General features: G+C 36.4%; 1 protein-coding gene across 4 annotated transcripts in view; it reads left to right on the top strand.

Moving 5' to 3' along the window:
- Positions 1 to 17,146, top strand: part of LOC132121294 (MAGUK p55 subfamily member 2-like) — a 36,169-nt gene extending 19,023 nt beyond the window's left edge. For 3 of the 4 annotated variants that reach the window (XM_059530568.1, XM_059530567.1, XM_059530565.1), the window contains 11 exons: positions 7,032 to 7,132; positions 7,914 to 8,066; positions 8,159 to 8,314; positions 9,595 to 9,822; positions 11,881 to 12,012; positions 12,093 to 12,195; positions 13,367 to 13,435; positions 13,778 to 13,939; positions 14,597 to 14,799; positions 16,027 to 16,155; positions 16,225 to 17,146. In XM_059530568.1, coding sequence (XP_059386551.1) covers positions 7,032 to 7,132; positions 7,914 to 8,066; positions 8,159 to 8,314; positions 9,595 to 9,822; positions 11,881 to 12,012; positions 12,093 to 12,195; positions 13,367 to 13,435; positions 13,778 to 13,939; positions 14,597 to 14,799; positions 16,027 to 16,155; positions 16,225 to 16,401 — 1,613 coding nt within the window. In that variant the 3' untranslated portion in view covers positions 16,402 to 17,146. The remainder of the gene's footprint in view (positions 1 to 7,031; positions 7,133 to 7,913; positions 8,067 to 8,158; positions 8,315 to 9,594; positions 9,823 to 11,880; positions 12,013 to 12,092; positions 12,196 to 13,366; positions 13,436 to 13,777; positions 13,940 to 14,596; positions 14,800 to 16,026; positions 16,156 to 16,224) is intronic. The other variant, XM_059530566.1, reaches the window with a different exon arrangement.
- Positions 17,147 to 20,180: the final 3,034 nt, after the last annotated feature.

Below are 20,180 nucleotides of genomic sequence, written 5' to 3' on the forward strand. Positions count from 1 at the left end.
TAATAACATAATGCTGTGTGGAAAACCTTGTCAGAAACATTTTGTTCCTGGAGTGGTTCGGTGGTTACTTTACAACAGTGATATTGGGGTTTACGTCACAGACACAGAGCAGCAAAGAGCAGCCTTAACTCCGTGTAAATACAACTAAATGCCACTTCTAAAGTGCATTTGCAGTGTAGATTTGGCATTAGATTATTTGTGGTGCAATTAGAATTCAGATGACTGGATCTACTTATGTATGCATTCCTTTAAATTGGGGCTATCAGTGTTAACACATTAATTAAAATTTTTAATCGGTTTAAATAAAATAATTAAATGCAATTAACGTGAAATTGTTGAAGCAAAATTTCTGTTCTAGCCCTTTTACTCAATTTCGCTTCTTCGTAAGCGAATGCATTCAAACAATCCATCCAAAACAGCACTAATGTAAAGAAACCAGGCTGATTACATAAGAGATGGCATAGAGAATAGACTCATGTCACATTTTCAGTGAATTATTCATTCCACTGTTGTTACACTTTAAAACATAAGCTCTGACATATTCTGACATATTGTTTCTAGAAGAGAGCAAGTTTTCTAGCATCACGCTTAGTTAAATCCAACATCTCACCGCTTTATGGCCAGATGCCAGATGAGACACAAAACATGTTTCTCGTCTGGATAACCAGCTTCCACTAGTAAAGTTTTATTTAAGTATTGCAGTCAAGATAAAGATGAGTCTGATTTATTTATGCACAATAAACCAAGTATGAGCGCTCTTGACATATACAATGTATTTATGCACAGACACATTCAGTACTTCCACATTGTTACCACACACACTCTGGATAATATTTTGTTTTGTCATGTGTATATTGCTGTGTTTAGTCATTCTGAATGCATCTGTGTACTATAGTAAATATCTCAAAGCAGTTGGTTTAGTTTTATTTTTTTTGTCATCTCCATGTGGCTTGGTATTGCAACTTGACTTGTGTAAAATGTAAATTAGTTATTTTCTGTTGAAATGTACACATACTATGATTTATTATTATTATTATTTTTTTTAAAGTTTGAGATAAATCATATTAAAAATGTTAATCTATTGACAGCACTACTTTAAATATAATGCAGGATTCTCCAGATGAATTTTGGAAAGATTTTTGGAGAAATGCAAAATTTTTTTTTTTTACAAATGATTGTAAGAAGCTAATATAATTGTTATCAGGTTGCATGACCCAGGATAGATAGATAGATAGATAGATAGACAGACAGACAGACAGACAGACAGACTGTTATGAGTGATTACCAAATGTAAAAACTAGGACAAGATCATTAATAAAAGATAAGATGAAAACTGTTAAAGCTTAGAAATGATCAAGAAACAGTTAAAGCCCAAAAGTTTTAAAGACAGTCCATTAAAACCCATGAGGGGTTTGGAAATATAATTAGAAATTGAGTTGAGGCATCTTTATGAAAGTAAATGAGAACAGGAAAAAATGTGGGTAATAATTTTGGCTCCAGGGAATGAACAGGTTGCAATTAACACATCACTTGAAAAATGAGGTGCAGGTTTAAGTGACTTGAGTTTTAATACACTCCATTGATATACTATTCATTTTGAGATATTCAGTTTTGTTATAAATACAAAATGTTTTATTCTGAAGGTGGATACCATAAATTATATGTAATAAAAAAAACAAAACTATATTTGTTATATTAGTGCATATGAATGAAAACAATTCAGTACAACTCTTTCTTGTGTTCATTTAGTGAACTTAACTATTATCAAAATAACTGTAAATTAAATGTATTTAAATATATAATATATATCATATATATTACATTTTATTATGAATAAAATAATAATCCAAGCTGTTATTAAAATTGTTTTGATAGCAAACCATCATTGTTAAACTGTATTTTTCCTCTATTTTATTTCTTGCTTTAAGCAAAAATTGACAACAATAACAGATTGAAAACTCACCCTTTTAAGATATTTAAGAACAAATATTGAGACATCGAATATCATTAACTGATTGCCTAGCTCAATTTTGATAGCCTTGTTTGCTTACTTATTTAATATAAGTGAAGTGAAGTGACATTCTGCCAAGTATGGTGACCCATACTCGGAATTTGTGCTCTGCGTTTAACCCATCCAAAGTGCACACACACAGAGCAGTGAACACACACACACACTGTGAGCACACACCCGGAGCAGTGGGCAGCCATTTATGCTGCGGCACCCGGGGAGCAGTTGGGGGTTCGATGCCTTGCTCAAGGGCACCTAAGTCATGGTATTGAAGGTGGAGAGAGAACTGTACATGCACTCCCCCCACCCACAATTCCTGCCGGCCCGGGACTCGAACTCACAACCTTTCGATTGGGAGTCCAACTCTCTAACCATTAGGCCACGACTTCCCCCTCATCTATTTTATATAAAATAGATGAGCTAACTTGCCATGTATTTATGCTCAGAAATAAATTAAGTGTTACTGTGCTGACTGAATATTATAATAAGCAGAATAAACCTCCTCAGAATGAATAAAATTGCGGTAAAGTAAAATCTGTGGCAAAATTTGACAATTGAAAGTCATGAAATGATTCAATTACACAGATGAATAGAAGAAATAGAATTTGATGTAACAGTATGCTAAATTGCTTTCAAACTTGTTTTGTCAACCAGGCTTCCAGGAAATGACTGTTGTACTTAAGTGAAAACTAAATACTACAGAGTTTCTCTGTTTCTGAAGGAGTGGTGGAATGGAAATGAGTCAGAAGTCAAGCACTCAGCGGTAGTCCTGAGCTGGGAAAATAAACAGTAATGCAGCTCTTACAAAAATCTATAACTTGAATGTGACCAGTGCTACAGTGAGCTGCTTCACTGTGAGACATAATGTGACGGGATACAGTGACAGATGCTTTTTGAACATCCAAGCATGTCCTTCAAGTCATTTAGCAGAACTTAGTCACATATACAGTACAGTCCATACAAAACATGTTTTAGAATTCTAATCCATCATAGTTTAAAGGTCTCTGGGGTCAGACTTAAAACGGTGTATTTGGTGTGTCCTTTCAGCTTAAATGTCACTCAGTCTCGGCGGGATGTCGACCCAGAGTTAGTAATGAGCTTGACCCTGCTGCTCGAAGACAGACCAGTAGGACATGTTTCCATGGAGATGTACATTACAAAGCTTCTTGTGGTATTAATTATAGCAAGGAGGTCTATAATACCTGGAGATAGCTATTCATTAGTGTTTCCATTCATCTCAATGGTAGTTGCTCGGATGGCGTAGGACCCCGCAGAAGTGCCTGCTACTTTTAATGTCAACAGCAACAGAAGAATCTAAAAGTACTGTGTGTGGCACCAGTAGATAAAAATGTTTATAGCAAAACTCCAGTAGCTAGTTTGGAATTTTCTCACATCACACTCTCATTAGAAGCCACATATCAAACTCTGTTCCAAAGGCTAATCAGATGCTACACTTTGCCTTCTAAAAGAGTACTAATTACTGAAATAATATACCTTACAGTACACTAAAGTGTGATCTGAATAAACTGATTTAAGTATTTTACAGATTTAAATGATAATTGCAATAATAGTAAAAAAATTGAATTAGTAGATCTTAAGAGTGTTAGGGCCCTATAATACACCCGGCGCAATGCGACGCAAGGCACAGCGCAAGTGTGCTTGCTACTGTAGTTTCAGTCCGGCGCCATTCACATTTTCCCATCCAGCGCCATGTTGTTTAATTAGCAAATGCATTTGTACCCATTTGTGCGCCCATGGACGTGCTGGTCTAAAAAAGAGGTGTGTTCAGGTGCATTGTTGGCGCTTTGCTATTTTGAGGAACTGCGCCATAGACCATCTCAAACCTGGTCTAAAGTCTGGCGCAATGTTTTTTCTTTGTTATTTAAAGAGCGTATTAGTATAGGCGGGTCCGTAACATGCGTCCACACTGCTTATTAAACACAGGAACGTACAGTAGCACACAAACATGCCAAATATGAAAAATTGAAGGATTGCAATGCATAATAATTTTTTCTGCTCGCACACGAGCAGTTCGTTTCATCTCGGAGACGCGTTCTGTCTTTGCACTTGCCAAATTCTGCCGTGTAAATAGCAAATCCATGATGGCACGAGAGCAACTGGCTCTTAAAGGGAATGGAAGATGAGACTCTGATTGGTTTATTGCATGTGACGCCCCAAAAACACCCATTACATATTGAGAGACACACCCTGAGTGCACCTGCGCTGTGCGCTTTACACTTTGTGTTTAGATTGTTAAAATAGGGGCCCTAGAGTCTCTTTTATATACAGTTCACACACACACACACACACACAGACACACACACACACACACACACACACACGCACACACACACACACACACACACACACACACACACACACACACACACACACACACACACACACACACACACACACACAAATCTTTGAAATATGGTCAAAGTGTACTCCCAAATGTACTTTTATCACATCAAAATAAGTGTACTACTGGTACTAATTAAAACATCATTTAAAATGTACTTTAATGTAAAACTTTTAATTTGATATTTTTGCAAAGTTTAATTTTTAATAGTGAACTTCCCTGTTGAGAAAAAAAAAATACTGGTCAGGTATGTTTCGAAGCATGGCAGCTGGTTTAAGCTGGTCCTGAGCAGGAGCTAGTTGCTTAGGACCAAATGCATTTGTGCCCATTTGTGCGCCCATGGGCGTGCTGGTCTAAAAAAGAGGTGTGTTCAGGCGCATTGTTGGCGCGTTACTATTTTGAGGAACTGAAAATAGACTGCTCCATAGGCCAACTCAAACCAGGTCTAAAGTCTGGAGCAATATTTTTTCTTTGTTATTTAAAGAGCGCGTTTGTAATATGCGCCTATAGGCAGTTGCACAATGCATGTACACTTTGCCTATTACACACACCAGGACGTGCAGCACACAAACATTTAAAAAAAATTAAAAAATATGAACGCAACTAGCTTTTAAAAGGGATGGGAGATGAGACTCTAATTGGTTTATTGCACATTACACTCAAAAAACACCAAGAAAATAGGAACAACTCATTTAGACCATGCACCCGGGTGCGCCACCTGTTTCCCCGTCGTTAAATTAGTAAAAGTGGATTCAGACACGCCCTGAGTGCACCTGCGTCGTCGCTTTAGACCATGCGCTAAGATCATAAAATAGGGTCCCTTATAGTACATAAAGGACTTAGCTAATACTCACAGTTATTTTAGTTTGAATCCAAAATGTAATAATTGTTTTTTAATAATTGTTACTGCACTGTAAGCAAATTATTACTGGCTCTATTATATTTTCTAAAATCTTTTTTTTCTGCCTAATTTTAAAGTGATGTTAGAAACAAAACAAAACAAAACAAAACAAAAAACGAACAAACAGGAAATTCAGTCAATTCAATCAAAATGTATATCTATAGCACATTTTACAGTATAATTTCATAGACTTTTCTGAGTTTATTGCAATGTATTTTAGGATTGCCTTATTTGTGCAGAGAATGCGATGCTGCCTTAGATTTAGATTTTATTGAGATTTGGTAAGGTACGGTACTGAATCATAGTTTTACTGCCAACTGTATCAAACAGCTTTTCACATCAGGTGCATACATATATGCTGTCTATACTTACTAGTTTAGGAACAGAGACAGAGAAAATCATCCTCTAAAAGGCCAACCTTTGTTTTGTTTTCCACCACAGAAGGAGATCCAAGATGTTTGTTATATTGAGAATACATATACATACACACAAATAGTTTACCTCACATCCACCGTCACAATAGCGATTGACCTTGATGCAGAAGTACATTCACTTCTTTGTGGTGTGAGTCCAAAGAGAACTTTATTTCACCTTTCAGCTCTCACGGCAAATCTCATAAAGGATTTATGGATCTCTGTAATTTCATGAGAAATGACAATGTTTGTGTTTTCTGATGCTGAAATGTATTCATGTGAATAAAGAGACACCTACACATACATTTTAATATTCTGATCCTGGAGCTTCTCCAATACTGTTGCACATGTGTCCCCTATTTGACATTCCCAATTCATGCAGTGAGCACTTTACTGATGAGATGTGTTGAATCCGGTGCATTAGACACACCCGATTAACGTTTTTTGGGAATAACGTTTTTAATAAAAATGTATGACAATACAGTTCTATTTACAGTTCTGTGTATCTGTAAAATGTGTGGGATTCCTCATAATCTGTTTGCTCTTTCCTCCAGCATTGACCAATTCCACAAAACACGAATTGCTCTCACACACATCCTTTTACGTTTCACTCTGTATGCTTTGAAGTTGACTATGCAGCATGTCTGAAAACTGAACAAAGGGAAATAGAGTTGAGAACACAAGGGAAACATGTTCTGTGTAAGCGATGCAGGTTGCTGCAGGGGGAACTTAAGAGAATTACACTAATCTTTCTAGAAACTTCCTTTCATGAAACTCTGTTTGAGGAGATTCAGTTTTGATGCTTCTCCACTGCTCTGATCTTTCTCATGATTATTCATACGCTCCCCAAGTAAGAAAATAAATATTTATTTTATCTTTGAGAGGAAAAACAGTTTTTATCACTGGGCAAAAGTTCAAATCAATACATTTATTTCCCATTTACATTTCTGTCATTTGAACAGTGTATAGTGGAGTGCTTCTGAAATGAATGAAATCTCAATGAATCTCAATATCGTGTTTTATTCATGCATTTTTCATTTGAGGACACACTTTTAAACTATAGACTGAGTATCATGCTGTGGTTTAAAGCCTAATCCAATTTAATGTACAGATGGGGAGCATTTGCAGCTGACCCTATCAGCTTGAACCTTAGCTTGAACCAGTAACTGGCATAGATAATCTAATAAACCAATGAAAACAGTTGAGCAATGAAACTGTTTTCATCGCTCATATGGTCTATAGAGCTAATTTCTAATGTACTGTCATTTGAGTGGCTTGTGTCTCTATGAATGGATGGAGAAAAGTATTTTTTCTAACCTGTGAACCCTTTTGTCTTCTCGTCCTCAGTGATGCAGAGTCTTTTGGACACCTTAAGTAACAGTACCAGCTCCACCACAGCCAATGACCTGGACCTCATCTTCCTGAAAGGAATCATGGAGAGTCCAGTGGTGAGTCCTTGATGTCCATGTGTCCACATGAGGCTTTTTTAATTCTGAATCTGTCAACAGGTACAGCATATATATTTTCTCCATTTGCTCCAAAAGAAAAAGAAAAAAATCCACAATTTAATTTCTATGACTTTTCAAAAGAAGAAAAAAATTGCAAATCGCAATTGTAAGTAGGCTAGTTAATTATATTAAATTTACGTGAGAGGTCATTATTTAATAAATAAAAGATTACAACTGTCCAGTCAAACCTAAGAAGGCACATTTATACTGAATACATTACAGGGACTCAAATCAGTGATTTGTTTTTATATCTGTTCATCACAACTGAGAGCTGTCCAAATGAAATGATTCAATAGAGTTAATCTGATTTTTCCAATATTTAAATGAGTCCAATATTTAAACAAATCAGTGTTTGGTCACGCTGCACATTACAAAATAGCTTGTTACTTAAAAAGCTAAACTGCTTTGAAATCAGCTGTCACACTTCTGAAAAAATTTACAGTAGTTAGACTAGTAGCTCAGCTCATTTAGTTACTCCCTGAGGAAATGTTTTCAACAGAAAATAGCAACATTTTGGCAAAATCGTCTGATACATTTTAAAAAGGTTCACCACTGGCAAAAATCATACATTCATGTCTAAATTTGGACTGTTCACCTTCACATACACACACACACACCTTCACAGACCATGTGCTGAAATTTCTGACCATCTCATATTTAATACTCACTTTTTTTCATATTAATTAAACATTTGATGTTTTGTGTGGTTCTGTGCATGCAGTCTCGTGAGCACTATGAAGAGCCAAAGCTGGAGGCAGTGAGGGACAATAATATGGAGTTAGTGCAGGACATCCTGAGAGACCTCACCACCCTCACACCTCACAGTCAGGCGGCACATGAGCTCGCCTGCATCCTCAAAGAGCCACACTTTAAGGTACTCTCAGAAACACTGGGCATTACATTCAGTCTATTCCAATAGTTTCAATTCAAAGTGGTTTCCATCAATATCTGTTTTATTCTCTACAGTCTTTACTTGAAACACATGACTCTGTAGCTTCCAAAAGCTATGAGACTCCGCCCCCCAGCCCCTGCGCATTTATGGACCCCTCGCTCAACAACCAGCCGGTGCCACCGGATGCTGTCAGGATGGTGGGCATCCGCAAAGTGTCTGGAGAGCACTTGGTGAGACCTGACAAACTGCATTACTGTTTGCTGTTATTTGTTTTATATGTTGTTTTTATACTTTCATGCCATGTGAGAAGCGCTATGCAAATTAATTGAACTGAAATTAAATATTTAATTAAGTGAGACATGGTTTTGCCTTCATAAATCTAAACTGGAACATTATAATGTGAGCTGCTTATACTGTCACTCAAAGAGCTAACATTATTAGCAAAAATAAGGATTGTTTTTCATCTTCATCTATTTAATCTATTTTTAATCTGTTTTTCAAATATAGCCTTTTCACATTTCCAGGATTTGGAACAAGGACTTTTAGATTTCTTTAGAGGTACATGGGCCAAGGTTATTATTGTTAACGTAAAACTGCATAAAAAAATTATTGTAAATTAATTATTAAAATAATATATATATATTAGATGAAAAAAAAAGGAAAAATGCTGCCTTGGCCACTAACTAATAAGGTGAAGTACTTAAATTACTAACTAGAAATAAATAAATAAACTAAACTGAAATAAAAACAAATTAAAGGTAAATAGTAATATTTAAAAAAAAAAGAAAGAAAAATGAATAAAAATAACAAGGGCACGTAACAAAATTAAAATTATAATGAATAAAATCTAAAAATAAAAGCTATTTCAAAATATTAATATAAACTATAATAGAATATACATAATACTCAAATAACACTGACATGCGATAATTGTAACATGATTGTAACATGATTGTAACAAAATTGTAACAACCTACATGAGTGGTTCATGTAGGTTGTCTACAAACCGGAAGGTTGGTGGTTCAATCCCCGGCTCCACCTGACCAAGTGTCGAGGTGTCCTTGAGCAAGACACCTAACCCCAGCTGCTCCCGACGAGCTGGATGGCGCCTTGAATGGCTGACACCGCAGTCGGTGTGTGAATGAGTGTGTGAATGGGTGAATGTGAGGCAACTTGTAAAGCGCTTTGGATGGCCATGTGGTCTGTTGAAAGCGCTATATAAATGCAGTCCATTTACCAAAGTATAGTGTTATAAATGTACAGTACATTTATAAAAATATACATGTATATATTATATTACAAAAAAAAAACATTGCTATATTTACAGAGTGAAGTATTGCATAAATGGATCAATATAATTGAAATTAACCATCATTTTTAAATAAAATGTATAGGTTTAATTTTTCCCACTTTCATTTCTACCAAAGAACTCAAAAAAAAAAAAAAAAAAAACAAACAAACAAACAATCGTTTAATGTTTGTTTGAATCACATTGTGTTTACTCTGCCAGGGCGTGACGTTTCGGGTGGAGGGTGGAGAGCTGGTGATTGCTCGGATCCTGCATGGGGGCATGATTGATCAGCAGGGCCTGCTGCATGTGGGCGACATCATCAAAGAGGTGAACGGAAAAGAGGTGGGGAGTGACCCGAAGGTTCTCCAGAACATGCTGAAAGAGTCCAGTGGCAGCGTGGTTCTCAAAATCCTACCCAGCTACCAAGAACCACACACACCACGCCAGGTGAGCAGCTTTCAGATGAAGTTTCTGGCCAAAACTGCTTTTCTATCTATCTTTTCCAAACAAAATGACAACATGTGTCGGCTGGCTCGCTAATGCACCTGATGATTTGGAATAAATTACTTCAAATACATAGTTTATCATCACACAGAAATCAGAAAACATAAGCTTGTATATCAGGTTGTTATTTTGAAACACTAAGTATAATGGTAGAAGATGAAAAAATACAAGTTTCAGGAAGTCATAAACATTCAGATACAAACGGGAACATTTATGGTTTTTTGTGTGTGTGTGTGTGTGTGTGTGTGTTATAATAATAATCTTACAAGGAATCGGACCATCATAAAATCCATTTAATCACTTAAATTTCCTGCTAAAATATTCTATGTAAGTTTTGCTAACGTTCCCATTCATTTATGAAAATTGTATATCTGAATGTTCTCTGAGTGCTCCTGTTTTTGAATGTTTAAAAAGTTTTTTTTTTTTCTTCTTGGTAATGTGACCGTTTAAGACAACAGTAAGGGAACATTCCATTTTATTACATTTTTAAAATGGGGAATGTAACATTTTAATTTTCTCTAAATCATCTGACATTTGTAAGTAGTAATGTTTAAGAAATATTAACTACATTTTTTTTTCTGGAAAATGACTGCAGTACCGGGTTTGGGCACCTGTGTCTATGCCAAAGCATGCTGGGATATTTGGTGCATTACGCCAAAGCCCTTCCTGTTTTTGACGCTGTGCCACCCCACCTATTGAGATGAGACACCAACAGTATTCAAGTCTGCCCGTTCACATTTTCAGCTATGTCATACTGCAGATGTTACCCTCATTCTGCATTTCTGAGATCTTCTTCTTATTAAATGAGAATTAAATGGGTGGAGTTCTGTTTCTCTTTCCATATGGGGGCCATATTCAGAGTGTCCCATCTGTGCCTGTCTTTATTTGATCCCAAAATAAACGAACAACTTCCTGTGCCTGCTGCCAATATGGGACTGGACATCACAGTCTCATGTTACTAATGTGATTCCCACTACTGTGATGGGAATATTCATGTTTTTGAGAGCTGCTGTAGGTGTTTGTGCTGGCAGATGGTATTGTTGGCATGTGTTGTGTTGTGTTGTGTGTGTGGAGGATGCTTGTTGTTGCCTGTCTGAATGATGTAATCCAGGCGTATTTTCTGTGTGTTGGCGTTCGAGCACCTAATAGCAACATTCCATTGGACTGCAGGTGACTACAGTTGCCATGACAACAGGATTTTAGAAAACACTTTTGCGAAACCAGAAAAGTCAGTCAGTTGATTGTTGATTCGGTGACATCATCGACAAGCTCAGTTCAGTTCTCTTCAAATAGTTTCTGTGCAATCAAGTCAATAATGTTGGCAACAATTGTGTCCCCAACTAAGCAAGCCAAGACGACAGTGCCAATCAATATATTTTTAAGAACTGTACTTGCTGATAACATAATGTTAATCAAATAAAAAGCCACTCTAAAGTGTATATACAGTGATTACACTCTCATGACTGTTTCTTAACACACTTAAGTGCACTTGTAACAATGTCAAATTAAAAGTTGTACCTTTTGTCATCTTTTGTTGTGCTTACAGAAGTGCACTTATTTTGACGTGTTGACTAGCATACTAAAGCACATGTAAATACTTGATTATAATTTTAACTGTAGTGTGTTGTTTGAAAAATTACATTTAATGTATACTTTATTTACCATTCATTCTATTCAGTGAATTTTGGCAGTACACTTTACAGAGTACTTCTTTTTTTACAAGTGTCAGTATTTAATTTATAATAATGCACACAGATAATATTTCACATTTAAATGTACAAAATTACAGCTTGATTGGAAATGATGAAGTTGAGTGTGTATTTATGTTGACAGTATAAGTGAATCACTAGAGATATAGATATGCCCACTTCCATTTATGCTAGCCATACGCCCCTAGTGTTTTCAGCAGGCTGTCAGTATGACACTCTGATTGATGGACATATTCAGTAATAAGAACCATGTGTTTCCCTGTCTTTACTCTCTCTTTCTGTCTGTCTGCAGGCTTTTGTGAAGTGTCACTTTGACTATGACCCCTCTCATGACAATCTGATCCCCTGTAAAGAAGCTGGACTCAAATTCAACAGTGGAGACATCCTTCAGATCTTCAACCAGGAGGACCCCAACTGGTGGCAGGTGTGTGTGTCTGTGAATATATTGTGGTGATGTTTAAGCTCGGTATGGTGGTCTTACCTTGACTCTGGTCTCACCTGTAGGCATGTCATCTAGAAGGAGGCAGTGCAGGCCTGATCCCCAGTCAGCTGCTAGAGGAGAAGAGAAAAGCATTTGTCAAGAGAGACCTGGAGCTCTCTAGCACAGGTAGGACACAGAGCACTAAAGATATTTATATATAATAAATTCAGGTTGGGGTACATGTCTTTTGCTGTGAACCTTTTAACAATTTTTATAATGAATATCTTTTATGTTGTTATTAATATTTCAAGATGAACATTTACTAGACTGAAGCAACTTTACTTTAATATCCATACAGTAAATCATAATTTGTTTTAATTATATTTATATTTCATTCTGAAATCAGGCTTTTGAGGAACGTTTATATCTCTCAGTTATTAAATATAATCTAAATAAGACATATTTTTGAGCAATATAGAGTGACAAATTATATTTATTTGCCTTTTATGTAAGTAGTTTTTTAAACTACTATTAGGAACTCATTGGTTTACGATACAAATTCGAATTTAACCTTTTTTGTCATGTAAATAAAAACATCTGTACAAAATTGCATATTTTCGCTCACTTCAAATTGTGTTTTTCCTCCTTGAGTATGAGAACAAAACCCTGATCAATCAAACATGATAAAAAACCTAAAACATAAACCTAAAAATAGTTTTTCTCACTATTATTTCAGATGTCAGGCTTTACAGGATTAATAGAGTGCACATCTTCTGTCACTTACAGGCTTTTTTAACACTTAAGCATACTTAAGCATCTTAAGATTTTCACATTTTCATGAATACAACTAAAATTATGTATTTTGAAGTAAGCATAATCAGCAAAAACAGATAGAAAGAAGAAAAAATTACATGAAAACGTATCGACACTGCAGTGAAGTGATAAGATACCTGTTTTTGTGTGTTTTATCTAAACTATTGCATGAATCTGAATATCTCAGAACTGTCTGTCACTGACATATTTAACTTCAAAAGAGTACATCTGTTAACAGCCTGAGGGGACACTGAACGAAGTGTAGCGCCCCCTGGAGGAAGATCAGCGTGGTCTGTGTGATTACTGTAAGCAGAATGCTCTGCTGTTGCTTATAGGAACAGGCCATTATTTATTCATCCTCATTTCATTCAAAATCCGTATTCTGTTATTTTACTTAGTGAAATAGGATAATTACATTGGAGTGATCTAAAAGGTTTGATAATTGTGGTCTGAGGTTAAAAGGACAGTGATGTGTTTGACTTCTGCAGTAGACAGGAGTCATTCTGCGTGTTTATACTACCAGGATGTGTGCTGATGTCCGCAGGGCCTCTGTGTGCAGGGATTGGGGGTAAGAAGAAGAAGAAGATGATGTACTTGACTACAAAGAATGCTGGTAAAGATGACTGCTGTCCAGTGCGATGGACGCGCATGTGTCATACCCTTGCTCTGTGTTGTGATTGTTGTTGTTATCAGTTGTATGAGTTCATTCTAAAATGACACTTTTTTTAATGGCAGTCGTTTGTCATAACGAGTTTGCAGTCAGTTCCATTTCAGGAGAAGTGCTTGAGGTTCATAAACTGAAATGTGTTTAGTCAAAGAAAATGAGGAATCAAGTAAATGAACCTCGGTAAAAGCCAAACTTATCTCACTAACTGAACTGGGACTGACAAATGATAGATTTGGATATAGTCACTTAATCAGCCTAACAAAAGATGAGATCTTTTCACCATACCAGAGTTCGACCGACATGAGTTGAGGATCTACGAGGAAGTGGCCAAGGTGCCTCCATTCCGCAGGAAGATGCTGGTTCTGATTGGAGCACAGGGTGTGGGCCGCCGCAGCTTGAAAAATAAACTTTTGGTGTCGGACCCACACCGTTACGGAACCACCACACCTTGTCAGTGCATATTTATATACATATTTATATATATTATATTCATTTATTAAATATTAATGTTTAAAAATGGGCTTCATGTTGGATGTAATTAAAATGGGGCCACCTTAACTGTTGTTCAGCGAATATTGTCGGGATTTTTCGTGAGGACAACATTTTTCCCCATAAATATTTCTCATTGTAATACACATTGCAGTTGATAATGCAAATTTAACCAACAGAAAGCTGTTGACAGTAAATGTAACTGTTTCCCCCCACAGAATTTCACTGAAATTTCACTAATGTAAAAATAAAATCTACCTTATCTAATCTTTAATAATAATAATAATAATAATAATAATACACTGTCAGAAATAGGGGTACAGTAGGAGTCCATTTCTGTCCCCCAAGGTACAATCAACACTAACGTACCCCAATGGGGCTTATTATTGGACCTCAAGGTACATGTATGTACCTTTTTGAGGATCAAAAAGGTACAAATATGTTCCCAAGCCTGTTGCCAAGGGTACAAAAGCTGACAAGTGACCCCAGTGACAAAACACTGTACCCCTAAAGGTACAATTATGTACTTTATTTTCTGAGAGTGTAATAATCAATAAATGATTATTTGGATTATTTGCAGTGCCAATGTTAACCTGCCCTATTTGTCTCTCTGGACAGACACATCTCGTAAACCCAAGGTGGATGAGAAGGAGGGGCAGATGTACCTGTTTATGTCTCGCAGTGAGATGGAAACCGACATCAAATGTGGCCGTTTCCTTGAACACGGGGAATATGATGGAAATCTTTACGGTACCAAGATTGACTCCATTCATGAGGTTGTGGACTCTGGGAAGGTTTGCATTCTAGATGTCAATCCGCAGGTACATTTTTTACATTTTCGATATCCTTCAGAGTGCATGAGTGCCTGCCCACCTTTGTTGGTTCCTGAAGTATTTTTCTCATTGATTTTCCCATAGGGATATTTTAAACAAGTCTTTGTTCAAGCATTATAAGCCGTGAACAAATTAATGAAAAACTGTGGGGAAGTAAACTATTAATTTAAAATTGTTAATTGTTTATACATTTATAGCACAAGACAGGATGGCTCCATTCCTTTATGTTGTTTATGCTTAATTCTGACCCTACCATCCAGAAATCTAGACTCACCAGATCAGGCAAACTTTTTCCAATATTCTCTTTATGCAATCCAATTATGGTGAATTCATTCAGCCTAAATTTCCTGTTTTGAGCTCACAGGAGTGGCACCCAGAGTGGTCTACTGCATCAAGTTTTGACATCAGATGATCTTCTGCAAACTTCAGTTGTAACAAGTGGATATTAGAGTTACTGTTGCATATCAGCTTGAACCAGTCTGACCATTCACATCTGACCTCTGGCATCAACAAAGCATTATTGTTCACGATTGATGAGTTGAATAGATTTTAGATTGATTAGTTGAATAGATTAATTGAATAGATTTTTGGATCAACAAAAACTTGAACTGGTGTATATATATATATATATATATATATATATATATGCATTGCATATATTGCATATATTGCATATTGCATATATGGTATATATATATATATATATATATATATATATATATATATATATATATATATATATAAATGTATACACACACACACAAACAAACAAATACATTTTGACTGCATGATCAACTCGATTACGTTGTTCGCTGTGATTCATGAAAGTGGACATTCCCTGTAAGCTCTTTTGGCATGATTTGTTTGCTTTAACTGTTCGGCATCATGGGTAATGTAGTTTTTCCACCACAAATGTAACGGTTATTTTTTAAATAATTAAAATAAAGCAATTGAATAACGTAAATAAAACCATATACCATCCATTTAACAACCTCTGAGCTCATAACATTTCTGTCTTTTAAAGTTATTGTTAAAAGTAAGTTTCCCTATGCAGAAAATCAGTGAGGTTTTTACATCCGGAACCCAGCTATTGCACTGATACCGAGTGAATTTACTCACAGTGGAAATCTACTGGGCATTTTTTCAGCAATGCAAATAAATATTAGAGTTATACAATTATCACCCCATTTCATATGTTTCATTGTTCTCCTACAGGCACTCAAAGTTCTGCGAACAGCCGAGTTTCTTCCATATGTGGTGTTCATCGAAGCCCCAAACTTTGAGGTTCTGAAAGACATGAACAGATCAGCCATTGAGGCTGGTGTTGTTACTAAACAGATGACGGTAATTTCTGAGAAGGATTAGTTCTTTGAATGTTGATGAATATTACATTGATGATGTCTCTCTCTTTAGGATTCAGAGCTCAAACGGACAGTGGATGAGAGTGAAAGGATCCAGAGGGCGTACAGTCATTATTTTGATCTGAGCATTGTGAATGACAACCTGGACGGAGCGTACCGCAGCCTCAGGAGGGCACTGGACAGACTCAGCACAGACCACCAGTGGGTTCCTGTCAGCTGGGTCTTCTGAGAGCAGTTGGGTTCTTCGGTCTGCGTTTCTCACAGTGGCTAGAAGTCTAGTTAACTGCTGTAATCTATGTGAACTTGCCTGTTAGATTTTTTTGCACCAAAAATACAACAATACAAAGCTGGTTTATTATTTTGTAAAGAAACGAAGCTGATCTGTATATCTGTATTTGTTTTAAAGGACTTCTGTACAGTGCTGTACGTTTGTTATTCCTGTGAGAGTAGGGCTGTATATTTGTATAGAAACTGTAGAATATGTTTTAGCACCCTACATTACAATAAAGATACTCAGAATCATGTTGGATGTATCGAAGCTGTTTGATAACGTAGTGTTTTGCAGGGATTTAGTTTGTGTATTAAAAGCAAAATTGAAGATTGTTTTGGCGTGTCATATTCTCGTGCATGTTCTGATTTGTTTGCATTCTTGTAACGTTTGTTAGTACAAAATCTATTTCAGTTCAGAGAACAGCCAAATGTGTCACGAAATACGTAATTTGATTGGTATTTATGCATTATAAAAGATTAAAGATTCAAACTGTATCATTCCAATCCAAGAATTCTAGAATGATTCACTGTGACTGATCAATCGCAGCATTCTGCATTCATATATTTTTCTATAATGATGGTAAACTGTGTAACTGAGCTTTGCCCAGGAAACTGATTTCCGACATGACTGTAATAGTTTCACTGTGTCTCTCGAATCACTTCACACTTTTCTCACGTAATAAAATTAATATCAACTAAAACAAGTTGTTCATGTCCAATTATTTATTTGGCAAGTATATACACGTATATACATATACACATACATATATAGACATATATACATATTTATACGCACACACACACACACACCCACACAGCTGCTTCTCAATAAATTAGGATGTCGTGGAAAAGTTCATTTCAGTAATTCAACTCAAATTCAGTGCAAATTCAGTGCACACAGACTGAAGTATTTTAAGTCTTTGGTTCTTTTAATTGTGATGATTTTGGCTCACATTTAACAAAAACCCACCAATTCACCAATTAAGCTCCAATTAAGTTGGGGGGGGGGGTCATCAAAATAAGGTGTTAGCAGATGTTACACAGACAGTCTACCAATACACTAGCTGACATGCAGTTGCAAAGTAGCAATAATAGAATTGTCATTATTAACCAACTATTAATTATGACTTTGCCTCAATAAAACTCCTAATTTGCTGCTTATTAAGAGTTGATAAGTTTAGGCATGGGATAGGTTTATGAGATCTAAAATGTGGTCATGCAGAATAAGTTTATTATCTACATTTATCTGACGCTTTTATCCAAAGTGACTTACAATTGCTATATATATGTCAGAGGTCGCACGCCTCTGGAGCAACTAGGGGTTAAATGTCTTGATCAGGGACACATTGGTGTCTCACAGTGGATTTGAACCCGGGTCTCTCACACCAAAGGCATGTGTCTTTTCCAGTGCGCCAACACCTCCCCTAAAAACTAAAGTGCTACCAACATTTCTAATGTACTAGAAAACTGAATATATCCCAGTAATTTTTGATCTACATAGTTACGAAAAATATGGTTGTATTTCAGCCACTCCTCTTGACATGGTTCGCAAAAGCAATAAACTTCTTGCTCTTAAAAAAATAAATATCTCTGACGTAAAAACGCAAAAAAAATCTTCCTGTGGGACTGTTGAGTAGCAGTATGACAGACTTTGGTTCATTTTCTCATTAATATAAAACAACAATTCATGACCATTCTGGAAAATTGTACCAAGTTTCAGGGAAAACTCCAACAGACCTGAACTTGCGTGGAATCTAATATCACAACTACAAAAATATATATTCAGCAGTGTCTATTGTTGACGGCTGGATGATTGTGGCATGATCATATTTAAAGGTGGGCTGTACGGTGGAGGCGCCGTGTCGGAAGTGTCCATATCTGAATCTGGAGTCACCTGAACATCACAAATGCTTAATTTTAAGCTGGACTGTAAAAAAAAAAAGGGGGGGGGGGTATCATAAGTCTGTTGAAACTATATTACATTCTGTGCAAAGAAATACATTCTGTAGCTTAAGCTGTCCTAAGTAAGTAATAGCTAGTTTGAGCTAATGACCAACTGAAACGTAGACTGCTTGACAATCTAAAACCAGTTTAGCTTTAGATAGACAGGCAGATGTACCTCTGCATATGATGGTGGTGGACACACTAGCTCATATGGTGGTGGTGGTGGTGGTGCGAACTCAGAATCACCATCAGAGTTTGTCTCGTCTCTTTCCTCTCTCTCTTCTCTCACATGAATGGGATTGGGAATCACGTAGACATGGTCACTGTTTGACAGGTCGAGATCTGAGTCAGTGTCTGAGACTTTACTGCACAGTTTGCAGCAGTACCTCAGTATACACAGACTCACGGTCAAAACCAGCAGCGGCGGGAGCCACATCCTGCAATCATCAGACAAACAATGTGTAGCTTACATACAGAAAGATCTTATGAAGATCTGATGCGCTTCATACTTACTGGATATAGTAGAATATATCATCAGCCATTAAAGTGTGCAGGAAAGTCTGGAGAAAAAAAATATTAAATATGAATGTACATCTGTATGTTATCAGAACAAGTTAGCATAGCTTTGAGTAAAATGCAATTGATTTAATGACTTAAGGTTTATTATTTGTGTACAGATCTATGAATGTATTAACAAATGCAGCTGACACAGACGCTGATTTGAATACATCTGCTATATTGAAAGCTTGGTCACACTTTAGAGACCAGTTCTCTCTATTAACCAACTATTAACTATGACTTTTGCCTCAATAATCTCCCAATTTACTGCTTATTAAGTTAGGTATAATAAGAGTAAGGTAGCTGTTAAAGGGTTAGTTCACCCAGATAGCAAAATTATGTAATTAATAACTTACCCTCATGTTGTTCCAAACCCGTAAGACCTCCGTTTATCTTTGGAACACAGTTTAAGATATTTTAGATTTAGTCCGAGAGCTCTGAGTCCCTCCATTGAAGCTGTGTGTACGGTCTACTGTCCATGTTCAGAAAGGTAAGAAAAACATCATCAAAATAGTCCATGTGACATCAGAGGGTCAGTTAGAATTTTTTGAAGCATCGAAAATACATTTTGGTCCAAAAATAGCAACAACAACGACTTTTTTAGCATTGTCTTCTCTTCCGTGTCTTCCGTGGATTAATGCGTATTAGAGATGCGAACCATTTAAAACGATTCAGTTCGATTTGGTGAACTGAATGATTCGTTCGCGAACCGGATATCCAGACTGCTTTGTTTTGAACTCTCTCTCACAACAGACACAGAAGAGAAGACAATGCTGAATAAAGTCGTCGTTTTTGCTATTTTTGGACCAAAATGTATTTTCGATGCTTCAAAAAATTCTAACCGACCCTCTGATGTCACATGGACTACTTTGATGATGTTTTTCTTACCTTTCTGGACATGGACAGTAGACTGTACACACAGCTTCAATGGAGGGACTGAGAGCTCTCTGACTAAATCTAAAATATCTTAAACTTTGTTCCAAAGATAAACAGAGGTCTTACGGGTTTGAAACAACATGAGGGTAAGTTATTAATTACATAATTTTGCTATCTGGGTGAACTAACCCTTTAAGTTTAAGTATGGGGTAGGTTTATGGATCTAAAATATGGTCATGCACAATAAGGCACTAATATGTGCTTTATAAGTACTAATAAACAGCCAATATGCTAGTAATATACATGCAAATAAGCATCTAGTTAAAAGTGACAACTCGTCCCTAAAGTGTTATTGAAAAC

The sequence above is a fragment of the Carassius carassius genome, chromosome 39 (genome assembly GCF_963082965.1).
Source record: "Carassius carassius chromosome 39, fCarCar2.1, whole genome shotgun sequence".
Classification (NCBI taxonomy): Eukaryota; Metazoa; Chordata; class Actinopteri; order Cypriniformes; family Cyprinidae; genus Carassius; species Carassius carassius.